The 18,488-nt window shown below is 51.5% G+C and overlaps 1 protein-coding gene across 2 annotated transcripts in view; it reads left to right on the top strand.

Annotated features, from left to right (window-relative positions):
- Positions 1-364: 364 nt before the first annotated feature.
- LOC139276174 (matrix metalloproteinase-16-like) overlaps positions 365-18,488 on the top strand; it is a 421,723-nt gene continuing 403,599 nt past the window's right edge. The window contains exon 1 of one of the 2 annotated variants that reach the window (XM_070893755.1): positions 365-505. In XM_070893755.1, coding sequence (XP_070749856.1) covers positions 365-505 — 141 coding nt within the window. The remainder of the gene's footprint in view (positions 506-18,488) is intronic. The other variant, XM_070893764.1, reaches the window with a different exon arrangement.

The raw sequence follows: 18,488 nt of genomic DNA, 5'->3' as shown, positions 1-18,488 counted from the left end.
GAGGCATTCAGATTACACTAATCTGGATAGTTTGACTACCTTCCCTGCCAAGGAGCTAAATACATATATGCCTGCATAATGAACGAATAATGAACGAGCCTCTGCTCTCTCGGTTTCCGCCGTGAGGGAGGACTGTGCCAGTTGTACGGGGTAGTTGGATAGCCAGTGCGCAGACTCGCTGAAGGCTATCTGGACTGTTACACTCGAGCTCAGTGGTTGCAGCCAGTGAAATTGCTCAGGAGCGATCCGCAGCACAGAGCAGCCCCGGCTCTGCACAGCTCCCTGTCTCCCTCTTATTCACAGTCTGGCTCTGTCTCCAGCCACAGACAGCTCCTTTACAAATGAGCGACTCCTTCTTTGAAATATGGCAAACGGGTTCACTAAGCCTTTAACCACATTGTACAAAGGAAGACTTGCATTTGTATATTCCGGGGCGTTTTATTTGCAAACCTTGCTTTGGATTATTTGTTCCGTTTGCGGCGAGGAGCAGCCCTTCAGCGTGGAGGTAAGTTTGCAAGACTTCTTTTTCTGTATCAGTAATATTCCTGTTCCAGTATTTGAATTTGCTGACGCTCCGATACCGTTCTGTACACAGTGGGATCTCCACAAATTGTTAAAAGTAACAACCCGCGATTGCTTAGAAAAAAATGTTTTAATATTTGTATTACGTTAAACGCTAAGCAAAACACATCCCGTAAATATACATTGTAGAACAGTTTTCATTTGATTAGAACGATATTTAGTTTATTATAATTCCTAGCAACATAAAAAGGAAGGCGACAGTGCTCTCACAGTGGGAAAAGACTGAAGTGTCCGGAGGGATTATTTTTAAGCCAAAGAACCGATGACTTGGTGAATGCCGCTTTCTTTAGCAGTTGTGTGGAGAAGGGTTTTGTTGATTTATTATTCAGTACCCGGCCAATGAGAATAAACGTGCTTGCGGACTGGATACTTTCTGCTTAAGGCAGAGTCGTATCTTTGATCGAACACTGCTACAATTCCACTTTAACCCTCCTCACCTCTTCATAGCTCGTGTCTTATTGTGGGCATTATTCCGGGGTTATGACATTCCTCCGTTCGGAGTTTCCGTGTGTAATTTCAAATTGCTGGGGAAACCAACATTATATCCCGAGCAAATTATTATTACTTGATCTGCTTTTCTCATAATTCTAAAGATTGCTGAAAGATATAAAGAGACCAATTGCAATCACTACGTAACGATGATTATTTAACTCAGCAAACTTTATTGGCACTCTATTGAACTTTATTTTCCTCAGTTAGCTGGTGGATCAAATCCCAACGACCTGCTTTCGGTCCTCTCAATACTTACATTATTTGCACATTCTATTCATTTTTTAAACCAACGTTTGATAAATAATGGCAAAGTGACGGGTCATTTGGAGTTCAGCTCCGTTCAGCTTCAGTTCTGTTTCTACAAACTGCACTAGAATCCTTGAGGAGAATCCGCCTTTCATATCATTTCGCTTTTTTATGCGTCTCTTTATTTCTCGCCCCGATCAGAGATTGAGACAATGAAACTGGAAGTTGCATTTCGCCTCCCAACTGAATGTGCTCTTTCTCTGAGTGTGAAGTAACAGCCGGCGAGGTGATATTGCTGCAGTTGCCTCGGGCAAACGAACGCCAGCTTGAGCATTCGGCTTCTATAAAGCGGCCAGCAATCCCAGAGTGACTTTTTAGGGCAGCTTGGAGCTGCTCTCTCAACATTGCAAACTGCTTTGCACTTAGCCTGTTCTGCAATGCAGTTTTACTTGGTGGTGAATGGGGCATTGTCATAAAAGTTATCAGAGAGAATCTACCAAAGAATCTCTTGTGGAATATATTGATAGACCAATAACTTTTGATTTATCAAATATAATTGTCAATTGTATATCCACATGTTTTCTACATTACAACAGTGACACTTCAAAAGTACTTAATTGGCTGTAAAACGCTTTGCGATGTCCGGTGGTCGTGAAAGGCGATATATATAGAAATGCAAGTCGTTGTCAAGAGCTGAATTTGGAGAACTGTGGTTATTGCGTCTTTTTGAAATGGCACTGGGTTTGAGATTCGTGAACTTGCCTTCACACAGTGGAATTGATGCCGTTTTAATGCTTTGCCGATGACAGTATGATGCACTATTGCGAGTTCTGGGTTTGGTAAATATATAGAGCACGATTTTCCTATTGCTATAAGCACCTTCAATATCTGACTGCCACGACATAGCAGCAAACAAACGGTGTTTCAAGGTGTGTAAACCATGCTGCCACCATCGTTACATTTCTGGAGTGGGAGGAGCAATGACCGGAGAGTGCCACGTGTTTCATGAACGATCTCTGACTGTGGCTGGGAGGCAGGAGGGGAATAAACAAGGTGAAGGCCTCTGAGTACTTCAGTCCTATCAAGCAAAGGGACCTGCATGTTTTATTTTTAGTAGTCTACCTGTAATTTATTAAAATTACCTCTGTATCACTGAAAAAAACAATTTTAATGACATGATTTGTGCCCTGTTAATAATTTTCTGCTTTATTTGCTATTTCATAGCATATGGTGCAAAACTCTGTGTCACTGGGTAGAGGTAAATCAAAAGTAAGTATCTAGCTTGTATGTCACTAAATAGTATTGGCACTATGCAACTCGGGTTGCCCATTCTGGATGGAGGCATTCCTGGAGGTTTGATCATGTGCCATTTGATTAAATGCCATCTGATCACATGACTTCTGCAAATGTTGTTACATTTACCTTTATAAAGGTTGGACCCTCCGAGTTGAGTATTTTTTTTGTGGACTTGCACCAGCAGCTGTTGTGTGATGTTCCAAGAACCAGGAGGCCACCTGTGAGCAGGCGACGAGGAAGGGAGGCCGCAGGCGGGGTAGAGGGGAGACTGTGGGTGGGGTAGAGAGGAGACCGTGGGTGGGGTAGAGGGGAGACCGTGGGTGGGGTAGAGGGGAGACCGTGGGTGGGGTCAAGGGGAAACTGAGGGCGGGGTAGAGGGGAGGTCGCGGGCAGGATAGAGGGGAGGCTGAGGGGGAGTAAGAGGGGAGACCGAGGGTGGGGAAACTGAGGGTGGGGAGACCGAGGCCGGGGAGACCGAGGTAGAGGGGAGACCGAGGTCGGGGTAGGGGGAGACCGAGGGCGGGGAAGAGGGGAGACCGAGAGCGGGGAAGAGGGGAGACCGAGGGCGGGGAAGAGGGGAGACCGAGGGCGGGGAAGAGGGGAGACCGAGGGCGGAGTAGAGGGGAGACCGAGGGCGGGGAAGAGGGGAGACCGAGGGCGGGGAAGAGGGGAGACCGAGGGCGGGGAAGAGGGGAGACCGAGGGCGGGGTAGAGGGGAGACCGAGGGCGGGGAAGAGGGGAGACCGAGGGCGGGGTAGAGGGGAGACCGAGGGCGGAGTAGAGGGGAGACCGAGGGCGGGGAAGAGGGGAGACCGAGGGCGGGGAAGAGGGGAGACCGAGGGCGGGGTAGAGGGGAGACCGAGGGCGGGGTAGAGGGGAGACCGAGGGCGGGGTAGAGGGGAGACCGAGGGCGGGGTAGAGGGGAGGCCGAGGGCGGGGTAGAGGGGAGGCCGAGGGCGGGGTAGAGGGGAGGCCGAGGGCGGGGTAGAGGGGAGACCGAGGGCGGGGAGACCGAGGGCGGGGTAGAGGGGAGACTGAGGGCGGGGAGACCGAGGGCGGGGTAGAGGGGAGACCGAGGGCGGGGTAGAGGGGAGACCGAGGGCGGGGAAGAGGGGAGACCGAGGGCGGGGAAGAGGGGAGACCGAGGGCGGGGAAGAGGGGAGACCGAGGGCGGGGAAGAGGGGAGACCGAGGGCGGGGAAGAGGGGAGACCGAGGGCGGGGAAGAGGGGAGACCGAGGGCGGCGAAGAGGGGAGACCGAGGGCGGGGAAGAGGGGAGACCGAGGGCGGGGAAGAGGGGAGACCGAGGGCGGGGAAGAGGGGAGACCGAGGGCGGGGAAGAGGGGAGACCGAGGGCGGGGAAGAGGGGAGACCGAGGGCGGAGTAGAGGGGAGACCGAGGGCGGGGAAGAGGGGAGACCGAGGGCGGGGAAGAGGGGAGACCGAGGGCGGGAAAGAGGGGAGACCGAGGGCGGGAAAGAGGGGAGACCGAGGGCGGGAAAGAGGGGAGACCGAGGGCGGGAAAGAGGGGAGACCGAGGGCGGGGAAGAGGGGAGACCGAGGGCGGGGAAGAGGGGAGACCGAGGGCGGGGAAGAGGGGAGACCGAGGGCGGAGTAGAGGGGAGACCGAGGGCGGGGAAGAGGGGAGACCGAGGGCGGGGAAGAGGGGAGACCGAGGGCGGGAAAGAGGGGAGACCGAGGGCGGGAAAGAGGGGAGACCGAGGGCGGGAAAGAGGGGAGACCGAGGGCGGGAAAGAGGGGAGACCGAGGGCGGGGAAGAGGGGAGACCGAGGGCGGGGAAGAGGGGAGATCGAGGGCGGGGAAGAGGGGAGACCGAGGGCGGGGTAGAGGGGAGACCGAGGGCGGGGAAGAGGGGAGACCGAGGGCGGGGTAGAGGGGAGACCGAGGGCGGGGTAGAGGGGAGACCGAGGGCGGGGTAGAGGGGAGACCGAGGGCGGGGTAGAGGGGAGACCGAGGGCGGGGTAGAGGGGAGACCGAGGGCGGGGTAGAGGGGAGGCCGAGGGCGGGGTAGAGGGGAGGCCGAGGGCGGGGTAGAGGGGAGGCCGAGGGCGGGGTAGAGGGGAGGCCGAGGGCGGGGTAGAGGGGAGGCCGAGGGCGGGGTAGAGGGGAGGCCGAGGGCGGGGTAGAGGGGAGACCGAGGGCGGGGTAGAGGGGAGACCGAGGGCGGGGAGACTGAGGGCGGGGTAGAGGGGAGACCGAGGGCGGGGTAGAGGGGAGACCGAGGGCGGGGAAGAGGGGAGACCGAGGGCGGGGTAGAGGGGAGACCGAGGGCGGGGAAGAGGGGAGACCGAGGGCGGGGTAGAGGGGAGACCGAGGGCGGGGTAGAGGGGAGACCGAGGGCGGGGTAGAGGGGAGGCCGAGGGCGGGGTAGAGGGGAGGCCGAGGGCGGGGTAGAGGGGAGGCCGAGGGCGGGGTAGAGGGGAGGCCGAGGGCGGGGTAGAGGGGAGACCGAGGGCGGGGTAGAGGGGAGACCGAGGGCGGGGAGACCGAGGGCGGGGTAGAGGGGAGACCGAGGGCGGGGTAGAGGGGAGACCGAGGGCGGGGAGACCGAGGGCGGGGTAGAGGGGAGACCGAGGGCGGGGAAGAGGGGAGACCGAGGGCGGGGAAGAGGGGAGACCGAGGGCGGAGTAGAGGGGAGACCGAGGGCGGGGAAGAGGGGAGACCGAGGGCGGGAAAGAGGGGAGACCGAGGGCGGGGAAGAGGGGAGACCGAGGGCGGGGAAGAGGGGAGACCGAGGGCGGGGAAGAGGGGAGACCGAGGGCGGGGAAGAGGGGAGACCGAGGGCGGGGAAGAGGGGAGACCGAGGGCGGGGAAGAGGGGAGACCGAGGGCGGGGTAGAGGGGAGACCGAGGGCGGGGAAGAGGGGAGACCGAGGGCGGGGTAGAGGGGAGACCGAGGGCGGGGTAGAGGGGAGACCGAGGGCGGGGAAGAGGGGAGACCGAGGGCGGGGAAGAGGGGAGACCGAGGGCGGGGAAGAGGGGAGACCGAGGGCGGGGAAGAGGGGAGACCGAGGGCGGAGTAGAGGGGAGACCGAGGGCGGGGAAGAGGGGAGACCGAGGGCGGGGAAGAGGGGAGACCGAGGGCGGGAAAGAGGAGAGACCGAGGGCGGGAAAGAGGGGAGACCGAGGGCGGGGAAGAGGGGAGACCGAGGGCGGGGAAGAGGGGAGACCGAGGGCGGAGTAGAGGGGAGACCGAGGGCGGGGAAGAGGGGAGACCGAGGGCGGGGAAGAGGGGAGACCGAGGGCGGGGAAGAGGGGAGACCGAGGGCGGGGAAGAGGGGAGACCGAGGGCGGGGTAGAGGGGAGACCGAGGGCGGGGAAGAGGGGAGACCGAGGGCGGGGTAGAGGGGAGACCGAGGGCGGGGTAGAGGGGAGACCGAGGGCGGAGTAGAGGGGAGACCGAGGGCGGGGTAGAGGGGAGACCGAGGGCGGGGTAGAGGGGAGGCCGAGGGCGGGGTAGAGGGGAGGCCGAGGGCGGGGTAGAGGGGAGGCCGAGGGCGGGGTAGAGGGGAGGCCGAGGGCGGGGTAGAGGGGAGGCCGAGGGCGGGGTAGAGGGGAGGCCGAGGGCGGGGTAGAGGGGAGGCCGAGGGCGGGGTAGAGGGGAGACTGAGGGCGGGGAGACCGAGGGCGGGGTAGAGGGGAGGCCGAGGGCGGGGTAGAGGGGAGACCGAGGGCGGGGTAGAGGGGAGACTGAGGGCGGGGAGACCGAGGGCGGGGTAGAGGGGAGACCGAGGGCGCGGTAGAGGGGAGACCGAGGGCGGGGTAGAGGGGAGACCGAGGGCGGGGAGACCGAGGGCGGGGTAGAGGGGAGACCGAGGGCGGGGAAGAGGGGAGACCGAGGGCGGGGAAGAGGGGAGATCGAGGGCGGGGTAGAGCGGAGACCGAGGGCCGGAAAGAGGGGAGACTGAGGGTGGTGAAGAGGGGAAACTGAGGGCGGGAAAGAGGGGAGACTGAGGTTGGGGAAGAGGGGAATCGGAAGGTGGAGAAGCAATTCACAGAGCGGAAACCAGAGGTGGGAGGAAATTTTAATCCATCAGTAATGAATGATATAAAAACAGGGAATGCTGGAAATCTCAGCGGGTCAGGCAGCATCTGTGGAGAGAAAAACAGAGTTAACGTTTCGGGTCGATGACCCTTCATCAGAACTGTCGAATGTTCGAAAAGAGCACATTCTGAAAGGGAGAGGGAAAAAAAGAACAAAAAGGAAGGTTTGTGATGGGGTGGAAGGCAGGAGAGATTAGAGAGACAAAAGGGATTGTGGACCAAATTGAAATGGTAATGATAGAGGTTAGAAAAAGGTTAATGTGGATAGGGTGTGAATGGCGTAGTAATGACCAGCTGCCATTATAGACAAAGAGGGGAAAAAAAGTAAAGAATGATAACTCAGCAAAATTGCACTGATGACTAATAGTAAAGCCGTAACATTCAAAGTCCCCTCATAACCCAGAGTAAGACAATAACTCAGTATATTTAACTAATAGTAATAGACGAATGCCCTGACATCCTACCTGTAACTATTAGTAATCCGACAAACCACTGATATTCAGCCTGAAACCGTAACCAGAATCCTCCTGCACTATACAAGTTGGGGTCAGGCATCCCAGTCGGCCACTTTTAACAGGCTCAATCTCTCGCCCTATCACCTTCGTCTCTGGTAAAGGCTCTAGTTCTGTATGAAGATAGCAACTCTTAACTGGGAGCATGAGTCAGAGCTAATCTGTACTTGGACTTCACACGGCAAAACTTAGCGGCACTGAGTCTGAACCAAACTGAGAGATCACACATAGGGCAGTGGGCTCAGTGCTTGGGGCACTACTCATGGGACACATTGCCCTGAACTCAGCTCAGCACCAACATTTCAAAACCACTCTCCGAACTCAGGCTCGATAAAGGAAAGTTTTCTTAGAATTATAGACATTACATTACAGGAGGAGGCCATTCATCTCCCAGTGCTGGTGCTCTCTCCTGTAACCCCATTCCAAACCCTCCCCCCAAATATTTTTTCAATATTCCGTTTTCATATATATATCCCATTCCCTTTAACATGAAGTGTTAGTGTCTACCTCAATAACTACATGAGGTGAAGTATCCCACGGGCTAATAGCCCTCAGTTCAAGCTCTCCTCTCTTCCCCTTTGTTGCTTCCAGTGAGAATCTGTTTCCTAGTTCCCCATTTGCCCACCAATGGAAATAATCTTTCACTTTTTATCCACAGTAAGGGCTCTAGGTTTCACTTCTCTCTTTACTGGCTGCTCCTCTCTCAGTGCCACTCCCACTCACCACCTCGCTGCTGCTGCTCCCGGCTCTGTGACAAATGCCCACCCCCAACCTATTTCCCCCACCTCGCTTAACCCCAATCTCCCGATCGCTAGTCCCCTTCCCTCCCACGACCTCCCATCCCCAAATTCCCCATCACTCCCCCCGAGATCCCATTCCTCAAGCTCCATCTCTCCCTCAAGCCCCCATTCCCCAGTCTGCATCTTTCCCCCGATCCTCATTTCCCAATCTCCATATCTGCCCCTTGAGCTCCCATTTCTAGTCTCCATCTCTCCCCCCGAGCTCCCTTTTCCAGTCTCCACCTCTCCCCCCGAGTTCCCATTCCCAGTCTCCATCTCTTCCCACAAGCTCCCATTTCCAGTCTCCATTCTCCCCCGAGCTCCCATTTCCAGTCTCCATCTCTCCCCCAAGTCCCCATTCACTAGTCTCCATCTTTCCCCTGATCCCCATTCCCCAGTCTCCATCCTTCCCCCGGTCCCTATTCCTCATTCCCCTTGCTCCCCAGTCTCCTCTTCCACTACCCCCCCCCTCCACTCATGAGCCATCCCCAATTTCAGAGCTCCTCCATTATACACCTCCTCCCAATTTCAGAGCCCTCACAAGGACAGAGAATTTTTGAATGGACATCCGCGATTCTCGAGTCTCCCAATTCCCGACTCTGCATCTAGCAGCACCTGGCCGACTACGCTCCATGTGGTTGTGGCTCTCTGCAGCGGTGGTCGGATGACATCACTGAGCCTTTAAAAGCAGCCATTGATGTCACAGAATGAGGAGGGGGTGGGGGGGGCGCAGTGGGGAAACTGCAGCAGGAAATTTAATTTGTTGATCGCCCACGGTGCTGAAGGCAGAGCTTGGGAGAGGTACCCTCGATTCCGGGACGCTTCTGGTCATTCCGGGAGGGTTGGGAACCCCATGTGCAGCATAGTATTAATGCTGTGTCATGGTGGCAGGTGCTGTTATATATGTAAACCTGTAAATACCTTGTGTAGCCACCAGAGGGCTCATCCCCTGGAGTCCCAAGGGATTCCACAATCTCTTGGGAGCATCTGTACTTAAGAAGGCCTCATAGGCTGGAGAAGCACTCTGGAGACCTGCAATAAAAGACTAAGGTCACATTACTTTGAGCTCACAGTATCAAGTCACACTCTTTATTCATACGTAACAACTGACGACGAGATACAGATGATGAACCCAACAATGCAGAGAACAGTGGGTATCCTGGAGAAATTTTCGGAGGGAGATGACTGGGAAACGTTCGTGGAGCGACTCGACCAATACTTCGTGGCCAACGAGCTGGAAGGAGAAACGAACGCTGCCAAACAAAGGGTGATTCTCTCACCATCTGCGGGGCATCAACGTATGGCCTCATGAAAAATCTGCTTGCTCCAGCGAAACCCACAGAGAAATCGTACGATGATCCGAGAGCATCTGAACCCGAAGGAACGGGTTCTGATGGCGAGATACTGGTTCTGCACCTACAAAAGGCCTGAAGGCCAGGAAGTGGCGAGCTATATCGCTGAGCTGTGACGCCTTGCAGGACATTGCGAATTTGAAGGACATTTGGAGCACATGCTCAGGGACTTCTTTGTACTTGGCACTGGCCATGAAGTGATACTTTGCAAACTTTTGACTGTAGAAACCCCAACCTTGAGTAAAGCCATAGCGATAGCCCAGGCATTCATTGCCACTAGTGACAATATAAAGCAAACCTCTCAGCACACAAGTGCTGCTACAAGTACTGTGAACAAAGTGCTGTTGTTTTCAAATCGCAATGTACAGGGCAGGTCACACATACCTGCAGCTACACGTCCGCAGATGTCTCAGAGTCCACCATCAAGGGTGATGAATGCAAGGCCATTAACACCTTGTTGGCGCTGCGGGGGTGATCATCGTTTCCATTCATGCCGCTTCAAAGGGTACATTTGCAAGGGCTGTGGAACAATGGGACACCTCCAACATGTGTGCAGGCAAGCTGCAAACCCTGCTAATCCTGCAAACCACCATGTTGCAGAGGAGGACAGATCCACGGTGAATCACGACGAACCAGAGCCTCAGACCGAGGAGGCAGAGGTATATGGGGTGTACACATTTACCACAAAGTGTCCCCCAATAATGCTGAAAGTTGAATTAAATGGACTCCTTGTGTCAATGGACCTGGACACGAGCGCGAGCCAGTCCATGATGAACAAAAAGACTTTCGATAAATTGTGCAGCAGCAAGGCTTCAATGCCAGCCTTGACTCCCATTTGTATGAAATTTAGAACCTACACAAAGGAACTGATTCCTGTAATCGGCAGTGCTACTGTAAATGTCTCCTTCGATGGAGCGGTGCACAAGCTGCCACTCTGGGTGGTACCGGGTGATGGTCCCACGCTGCTCGGCAGGAGCTGGCTGGAAAAGATACGCTGGAATTGGGACGATGTCCGAGCGCTCTTGTCTGTTGGCAACAGTACGTGTGTCCAGGTCTTAAACAAGTTCCCCTCGCTGTTCGAACCAGGCATCGGCCAAGGAGCAAAAGTGCAGATCCATTTGATTCCAGGGGCGCGACCCATCCATCACAAGGCGAGAAGAGTAACGTACATGATGAGAGAGGAAGGAGATCGAGCTAGACCAGCTGCAATGAGAGGGCATCATTTCGCCGATCAAATTCAATGATTGGGCCAGTCCTATTGTCCTAGTCCTCAAGGGAGACGGCACCGTCAGAATCTGTGATTACAAAGTAACTATCAATCGTTTCTCCCTGCAGGATCAATACCCACTACCAAAGGCAGACGACCTTTTTGCGACGCTGGCGGAAGGAAAGATGTTCATGAAGCTGGATTTGACCCCGGCCTACATGACGCAGGAACTGGAGGAATCATCGAAGGGCCTCACCTGCATCAACACGCACAAAGGTCTCTTCATTTACAACAGATGCCCATTTGGGATTCGATCAGCCGCAGCGATATTCCAGAGAAACATGGAAAGCTTACTGAAGTCGGTCCCGCGCATGGTGGTCTTCCAGGACGACATCTTGGTTACAGGTAGGGATACAGTCGAGCATCTGCAGAACCTGGAGGAGTTTCTTAGTCGACTCAACCACATGGGGCTCAGGTTGAAACGCTCGCAGTGCGTTTTCCTTGCACCTGAAGTGGAGTTTCTGGGAAGAAGAATCATGGCGGACGGCATCAAGCCCACCGATTCGAAGACGGAGGCAATTGAGAACGCACCGAGGCCTCAGAATGTGACGGAGCTGCAGTCGTTTCTAGGACTCCTGAACTACTTTGGTAACTTCTTACCGGGTCTCAACACACTGTTAGAACTGTTGCATGCCTTACTGCGTAAAGGAGACGAATGGGTATGGGGTAAAAGCCAAGAAAATGCCTTTGTAAAAGCTAGAAAATTATTATGCTCAAACAAATTGCTTGTGTTGTATGATCCATGTAAGCCTTTGATACTAGCATGTGATGCATCGTCGTACGGGGTCGGGTGTGTATTACAACAAGCTAATGAATCTGGGAAATTGCAACCGGTTGCTTATGCATCCAGAAGTCTGTCTATGACTGAGCGAGCCTACAGCATGATTGAAAAAGAAGCGTTAGCGTGTGTTTATGGGGTAAAGAAAATGCATCAATATCTGTTTGGGCTCAAATTTGAATTGCAAACTGACCTTAAGCCACTGATATCCCTTTTTTCCGAAAGTAAGGGGATTAATACTGTCATGTATCTCACATTACTGTATATAACTGTATCTTACCATGCTATAGATGACTGTAACTGGATATGACCTGTAACAATAAGCATACCTTACCACCAGAGGTGCACTTGCAGGAGACACTCCATACCTGTCCCACTGAGGTATATAAAGGGAGGTCTCAGGCAAGTGCAGCACTGGAGAGCTGGAGTTAAAGGTGCAGGTCCTGAGTGACCTTGACTTCAGCATGTGTCTCGTGTAAGTCAGTACATTAGAGTCAGGACTTAACAGTGGCAACGAGTTACGGTATCACAGAATCCACAGAATGGCTACCAACAGCTTAGATGAGAAATACAACGCTGGAGACAATTGGGATGACTTTATAGAAAGGCTCCAGCAAAGCTTTGTGACCAAAGACTGGCTGGGCGACGATAAGGCAGACAAGAGAAGAGCCCATCTCTTGACCAGCTGTGGCTCAAAAACATACGCTTTAATGAAAGACCTGCTGGCATCCGAGAAACCAGCAAGCAAGTCATTTGAGGAGTTGAGCACACTAGTGAGAGACCACCTGAAGCCAGCGAGCAGCCTACACATGGCCAGACACAGGTTCTACAACTACAGACGCTGTGTGGGCCAAAGCATACCCGACTTCGTGGCAGAACTAAGAACATAAGAACATAAGAATTAGGAACAGGAGTAGGCCATCTACCCCCTCGAGCCTGCTCCGCCATTCAATAAGATCATGGCTGATCTGGTCGTGGACTCAGCTCCACTTACCCGCCCTCTCCCCGTAACCCTTAATTCCCTTATTGCTTAAAAACCTATCTATCTTTGACTTGAAAACATTCAATGAGCCAGCCTCAACTGCTTCCTTGGGCAGAGAATTCCACCGAACGAAACAACAGCCCAGGCGAGATACCAGCAATCACACCGAACGAAAAACAGGCACCAAGGCAAACAACTGAACCACAACTAAGACACTCCAACTGAGAGACTGAATCTATAAAGGCAATAAGACCTTGGGGGAGGGTGATGTCATGTATCTCACATTACTGTATATAACTGTATCTTACCATGCTATACATGACTGTAACTGGATGTGACCTGTAACAATAAGCATACCTTACCACCAGGGGTGCACTTGCAGGAGACACTCCATACCTGTCCCACTGAGGTATATAAAGGGAGGTCTCAGGCAAGTGCAGCACTGGAGAGCTGGAATTAAAGGTGCAGGTCCTGAGTGACCTTGACTTCAGCATGTGTCTCGTGTAAGTCAGTACATTAGAGTCAGTACTTAACAAATACGAATGCAACGGCCCGCATCCAGAGATGGGCGGTCACGTTATCCACATACAACTCCGCCATCCGCCACAGGCCAGGCACAGAAAACTGTGCCGATGCTCTCAGTAGGCTGCCATTGCCCACCAGAACCCATCATCCACAGCAGCCCAGCAAGGGCCCAACAAACGATTCACCAAAACCAGCATTTGCACCAAAACGATCAACCAGGAAAAGAAAGGCTCCAGATGGACTCACTTTGTAAATAGTTACACTATTGACTTTGGGGGGAGTGTTATATATGTAAACCTGTAAATACCTTGTGTAGCCACAAGAGGGGTCATCCCCTGGAGTCCCAAGGGATCCCACAATCCCTTGGGAGCACCTGTACTTAAGGAGGCCTCACAGGCTGGAGATGCACTCTGGAGACCTGCAATACAAGACTAAAGTCACACTTTACTTTGAGCTCACAGTATTTAGTCAGACTCTTTATTCATACGTAACAGGTACCTTGCTCCGAGAAGGCATCCACCAATGTCAGAGACAAAGTACAGTGGTCCAAGGCTGTGCCTCTTTCTACATTTCCTTCCTAGTTTGTATGAAGCAGCACTAGACCCCATATTGGCATGACTGACATCAGAAATTTAGCAAAGTAGAAAGCTTGAGCATGTGTCTCACATTTCCACAGTGCTGTTCCTTAATGCCGCAGCATTCCACACCATGGCCAGAATCTCCCCAGCCCTGCGAGTGCAGGTTTGGAGATGAGCCCGCTGTCAAAATGACCCTGATTGATAGTGGGTCAGTAGTCCGCTCTGAACCCGCCTCCTTGTCAGTTTCTCAAGTGTCGGGTCTGCCTGCGGATTGCAGACCTGGCACCAAGTGGTGGGCCAGCCAATTAAGATCATTGAGGCACTTTAAAGGTAACAAATGAATTTTACCAGGGACTTACAATTTTACCAAGTTGTTAATGAGTTTGCCGTCCCTCGGGTTTCATGCAAGGTAATTAGAAACATAGAAACATAGAAAATAGGTACAGGAGTAGGCCATTTGCCCCTTCTAGCCTGCTTCGCCATTCAATGATTTCATGGCTGAACATGCAACTTCAGTACCCCATTCCTGCTTTCTCACCATACCCCTTGATTCCCCTAGTAGTAAGGACTTCATCTAACTCCTTTTTGAATATATTTAGTGAATTGGCCTCAACAACTTTCTGTGGTAGAGAATTCCACAGGTTCACCACTCTCTGGGTGAAGAAATTTCTCCTCATCTCGGTCCTAAATGGCTTCCCCCTTATCCTTAGACTGTGTCCCCTGGTTCTGGACTTCCCCAACATTGGGAACATTCTTCCTGCATCTAACCTGTCTAACCCCGTCAGAATTTTAAACGTTTCTATGAGGTCCCCTCTCATTCTTCTGAACTCCAGTGAATACAAGCCCAGTTGATCCAGTCTTTCTTGATAGGTCAGTCCCGCCATCCCGGGAATCAGTCCGGTGAACCTTCGCTGCACTCCCTCAATAGCAAGAATGTCCTTCCTCAGGTTAGGAGACCAAAACTGTACACAATACTCCAGGTGTGGCCTCACCAAGGCCCTGTACAACTGTAGCAACACCTCCCTGCCCCTGTACTCAAATCCCCTCGCTATGAAGGCCAACATGCCATTTGCTTTCTTAACCGCCTGCTGTATCTGCATGCCATCCTTCAATGACTGATGTACCATGACACCCAGGTCTCTTTGCACCTCCCCTTTTCCTAATCTGTCACCATTCAGATAATAGCCTGTCTCTCTGTTTTTACCACCAAAGTGGATAACCTCACATTTATCCACATTATACTTCATCTGCCATGCATTTGCCCACTCACCTAACCTATCCAAGTCGCTCTGCAGCCTCATAGCATCCTCCTCGCAGCTCACACTGCCACCCAACTTGGTGTCATCCGCAAATTTGGAGATACTACATTTAATCCCCTCGTCTAAATCATTAATGTACAGTGTAAACAGCTGGGGCCCCAGCACAGAACCTTGCAGTACCCCACTAGTCACTGCCTGCCATTGTGTCGGGTTCTCCATGATTCTCCATTGCTTTGACTGGTTGACAGCTGCAGAAGTGGTATAAAAGCAACCATTTCACAGCTGTTCACTTTCCAATCTCAGAAACTGAAACCTTCAGAGATTGGAAAAAACTTTTGAGCTGTATGCTGTTTGGAAGTGTCTGTAGTGATCTCTTGATCCACTGTCATCTCCTTGGAACAACCTCTCTCACCATTGACAAATCGCTTCTGTCATCTCAACCTCACCTGCCATCTGTTCCAGCAGCATCAGTGCCCTTGAGAAAATCTCACCTTGGTCCTCAGAATCCCACCATGATCAGCCCCAACATCATCACTAAACACACCAGCATCACCAACAACAACGCCAACATTATCCACAATCACCTGGTGCTGCACAGGACACAGGGCATCAGCACCTGACCACATTGCTGCCCGGGAGGCCAGGGATGGCCTCACCATGGCCAGATTTACTTCACATTACACTGTACACCCTGACTGCCACGTGATGCGCCAGGTTGGCACCACCCCACAACAGCACCATAAAGCATCCCTGCAATGTCCAACCCATTCCTTTTACACTCATCACCATTGTGCAGGATATCCTTATGTCTAACCATTCACTACAACTCACTAAACCACTTCCAAAGGTGCACACAAATCTGTCCAAGAATACAAAGTGTTGAAAATAAAGATTTCAATATTTGACAACACATTAGCAGAAACTCTACATGAACAATGGCTAAAATACTCAAGTGCTTACCCTTGTGTGTTGTTAGTTAGAATGCTTGCACTAGGGTGAGGGTAAGTGTGGGGTGTGGCTGGTGAGATGGGGATGTGATAATGTAGATAGAGAGAGAGGGAAAGGTGGAGGTGCAAGGTAAGTTGGTGTGAGTAAGGATATGCAGGAGTAGCGTAGGGAAGGCAGAGTGATGGGAATGTGATGAGTGGCACAGCAGGATGAGGTTGAGTGTGGCTTTGCAGTAACGTTTCATGATACACTGAGATCATTCAAAGGTTTGCGCCACCGCAGCCAGGTCCTCTTGACGACATCTCTGCTTGTGGCCTCCTGTACAACAGGCTGTGGTGATCTTCTAGGGTGGTCTCCTCTGCCCATTGGAACGGAAGAGAACCTCCCTGCTTGCTGTGACTCCCAAGCATCTGGAGGGAGTCTTGAGAGCCTGGGTGCAGCCGTACACCTTTATGCAGTGCTTGTCAGTGTTTTTAGTACCTCAATGCTGAAAAACACTGACAGAACAACTGTCAAAAAAAGGTGGCCATGGTCCCTTTAAGGAAACTGGCTGATGACGCGTCATCAAATGACATCATCAGACTTGCTTCCTGTTAATTTGCCGGGAATCCCGCAGGGCAGGCTGAACAAGCCCTATCTAGGGAAGATTGTTGTGAGAGGGCGGACTGGAGCCGGGAGCACCATCCCCACACACCACCAATGCCAGCTGACCCAGACTCGCCACCATTGGCAAAATCGTGGCCCACAATATTACCAATGTCTTGTAACTTTATAACTTCAAATTCATAAACCTACCCTGAATGTAAAACTGGTCTTGGGTTGTTCACAACTTGCATCGTGCTGTCTGTTGTCTTTTCTCCCTTTTATTCTCCTCTCTCCTGAAAACAGTGGTACTCTTGGTATTTAATTTAAATGGTCATTTGTTATGTGGAAGTCTTGGAAGTGAGTTGTTAGTAACTTATTCGGCTGCAGGTGGCACCTTGTTCAAGCTTGAAAACTGTCAGACTGGCATCCAAATATGTGTGCCATCCTAAAGGAGTGGGGAGGGATCACTGGACAGTGATCAGTAGCAGGAACCCTGAGATCAGCTACTTCAGCATTGAACCAACATCCTTCCTGGCCTATATTGCTGATTACCATATCACACAATGCATTTGTTGATAGAGCTATAGGGGAACACCCAATATTTCAGTGATTTTCTTTCTGGCATAGAAAGTCTGGTGGTCACAATATAAATAGCAGACACTACGCAATTGCAGGCCCCTCAGTGAGTGGCATTCATATTTCTCACCTCTACATGACCAAGAATTAAACTTTTGACCAAAAGAGCAGTGCAAATATGTGACCTCCATGAATTAATGATATAAAATTGGTGATCAGACCATTTTATCAATAATATTAAAGGCTTTTCTCATTGTCAATAAAAGATGTCTTACTTGATGAAAATGTCCTATTGTTTTATCTTTGTAGATGGAAGCATAAAATTATAAAGAGTTATTGATAGATTAAGCGATTGGCAAAATTGTGGCAAATGGATTTCAATGTAGACAAATGTGAGGTCATCCACTTTGGAACTAAAAAAGATAGAACAGGGTACTTTCTAAATGGTGAAAATCTAGAAAGCATGGAGGTCCAAAGAGACTTAAGGGTCCATGTACATAGATCATTAAAATGTCATTGACAGGTACAGAAAAATAACAAAAAAGCTAATGGAATACAGGCCTTTATATCTAGAGGAGTAGATTACAAGGGCGTAGAAGTTATGCTACAGCTATCATCATCATAGGCAGTCCCTCGAAACGAGGATGACTTGCTTCCATGCCAATAAAGGATGAGTTCACGGGTGTTTCAATGATGGACCTAATAATCCAGATCCTGAACTACATCCTGAAGGATGGAAGATGCCTGTGCGTGGATTTTTTTAACGTGTGATGGAAGTCTTGGAAGTGAGTGTTAGTAAGCCATTTGGCTGCAAGTGGCACCATGTTCAAGCTTGAAAACTGTCAGACCGGCATCCAAATATGTGTGCCATCCTAAAGGAGGGGGGCGGGATCACTGGACAGTGATCAGAAGCAGGAACCCTGAGATCAGCTACCTCAGTGTTTAGCTATACAAAGCCCTGGTTAGACCACACCTGGAGTACTGTGAGTAGTTCTGGGCACGACACCTTTGGCAGGATATATTGATCTTGGAGTGCAATATAGATTTACCAGAATGATACCTGGACTCCAATGGTTAAATTATGAGGAGAGATTACACAAACTAAGGTTGTTTTCTCTGGAATTTAGATGGTTATGGGATGATTTGATCAAATTTTTCAAGATATTAAGAGGAAGTGATAGGGTAGATAGAGAGAAACTATTTCTGCTGGTTGTGGAGTCGAGAATTAGGGGGCATAATCTAAAAATTAGAGCCAGGCCTTTCAGGAGTGAAATTCTACATGCAACGGGTGATAGAAGTTTGAAACTCCCTTCCGCAAATGACAATTGATGCAAGGTCAATTGTAAATTTTAAAGCTGAGCTAGATAGATTTTTGTTAACCAAAGGTATTAAGGGATACGAGGCAAAGGCAGATATATGGAGTTAGATCACAGATCAGCCATGATTTCACTGAATGGCGGAACAGGCTCGAGGGACTGAATGTCTTACTCTTTTCCTCTGTTCATTTGACTACATAGAATATAAGCCGGTAAAAGATACATAAGAACATAACATAAGAATTAGGAACAGGAGTAGGCCATCTAGCCCCTCAAGCCTGCTCCGCCATTCAAAAAAATCATGGCTGATCTGGCCGTGGACTCAGCTCCACTTACCCGCCCGCTCCCCATAA

This window comes from Pristiophorus japonicus, chromosome 1 (genome assembly GCF_044704955.1).
Source record: "Pristiophorus japonicus isolate sPriJap1 chromosome 1, sPriJap1.hap1, whole genome shotgun sequence".
Taxonomy (NCBI): domain Eukaryota; kingdom Metazoa; phylum Chordata; class Chondrichthyes; family Pristiophoridae; genus Pristiophorus; species Pristiophorus japonicus.
Note: the sequence above shows the minus strand (reverse complement) of the source record. Positions and strands in the feature narration are given on the sequence as shown.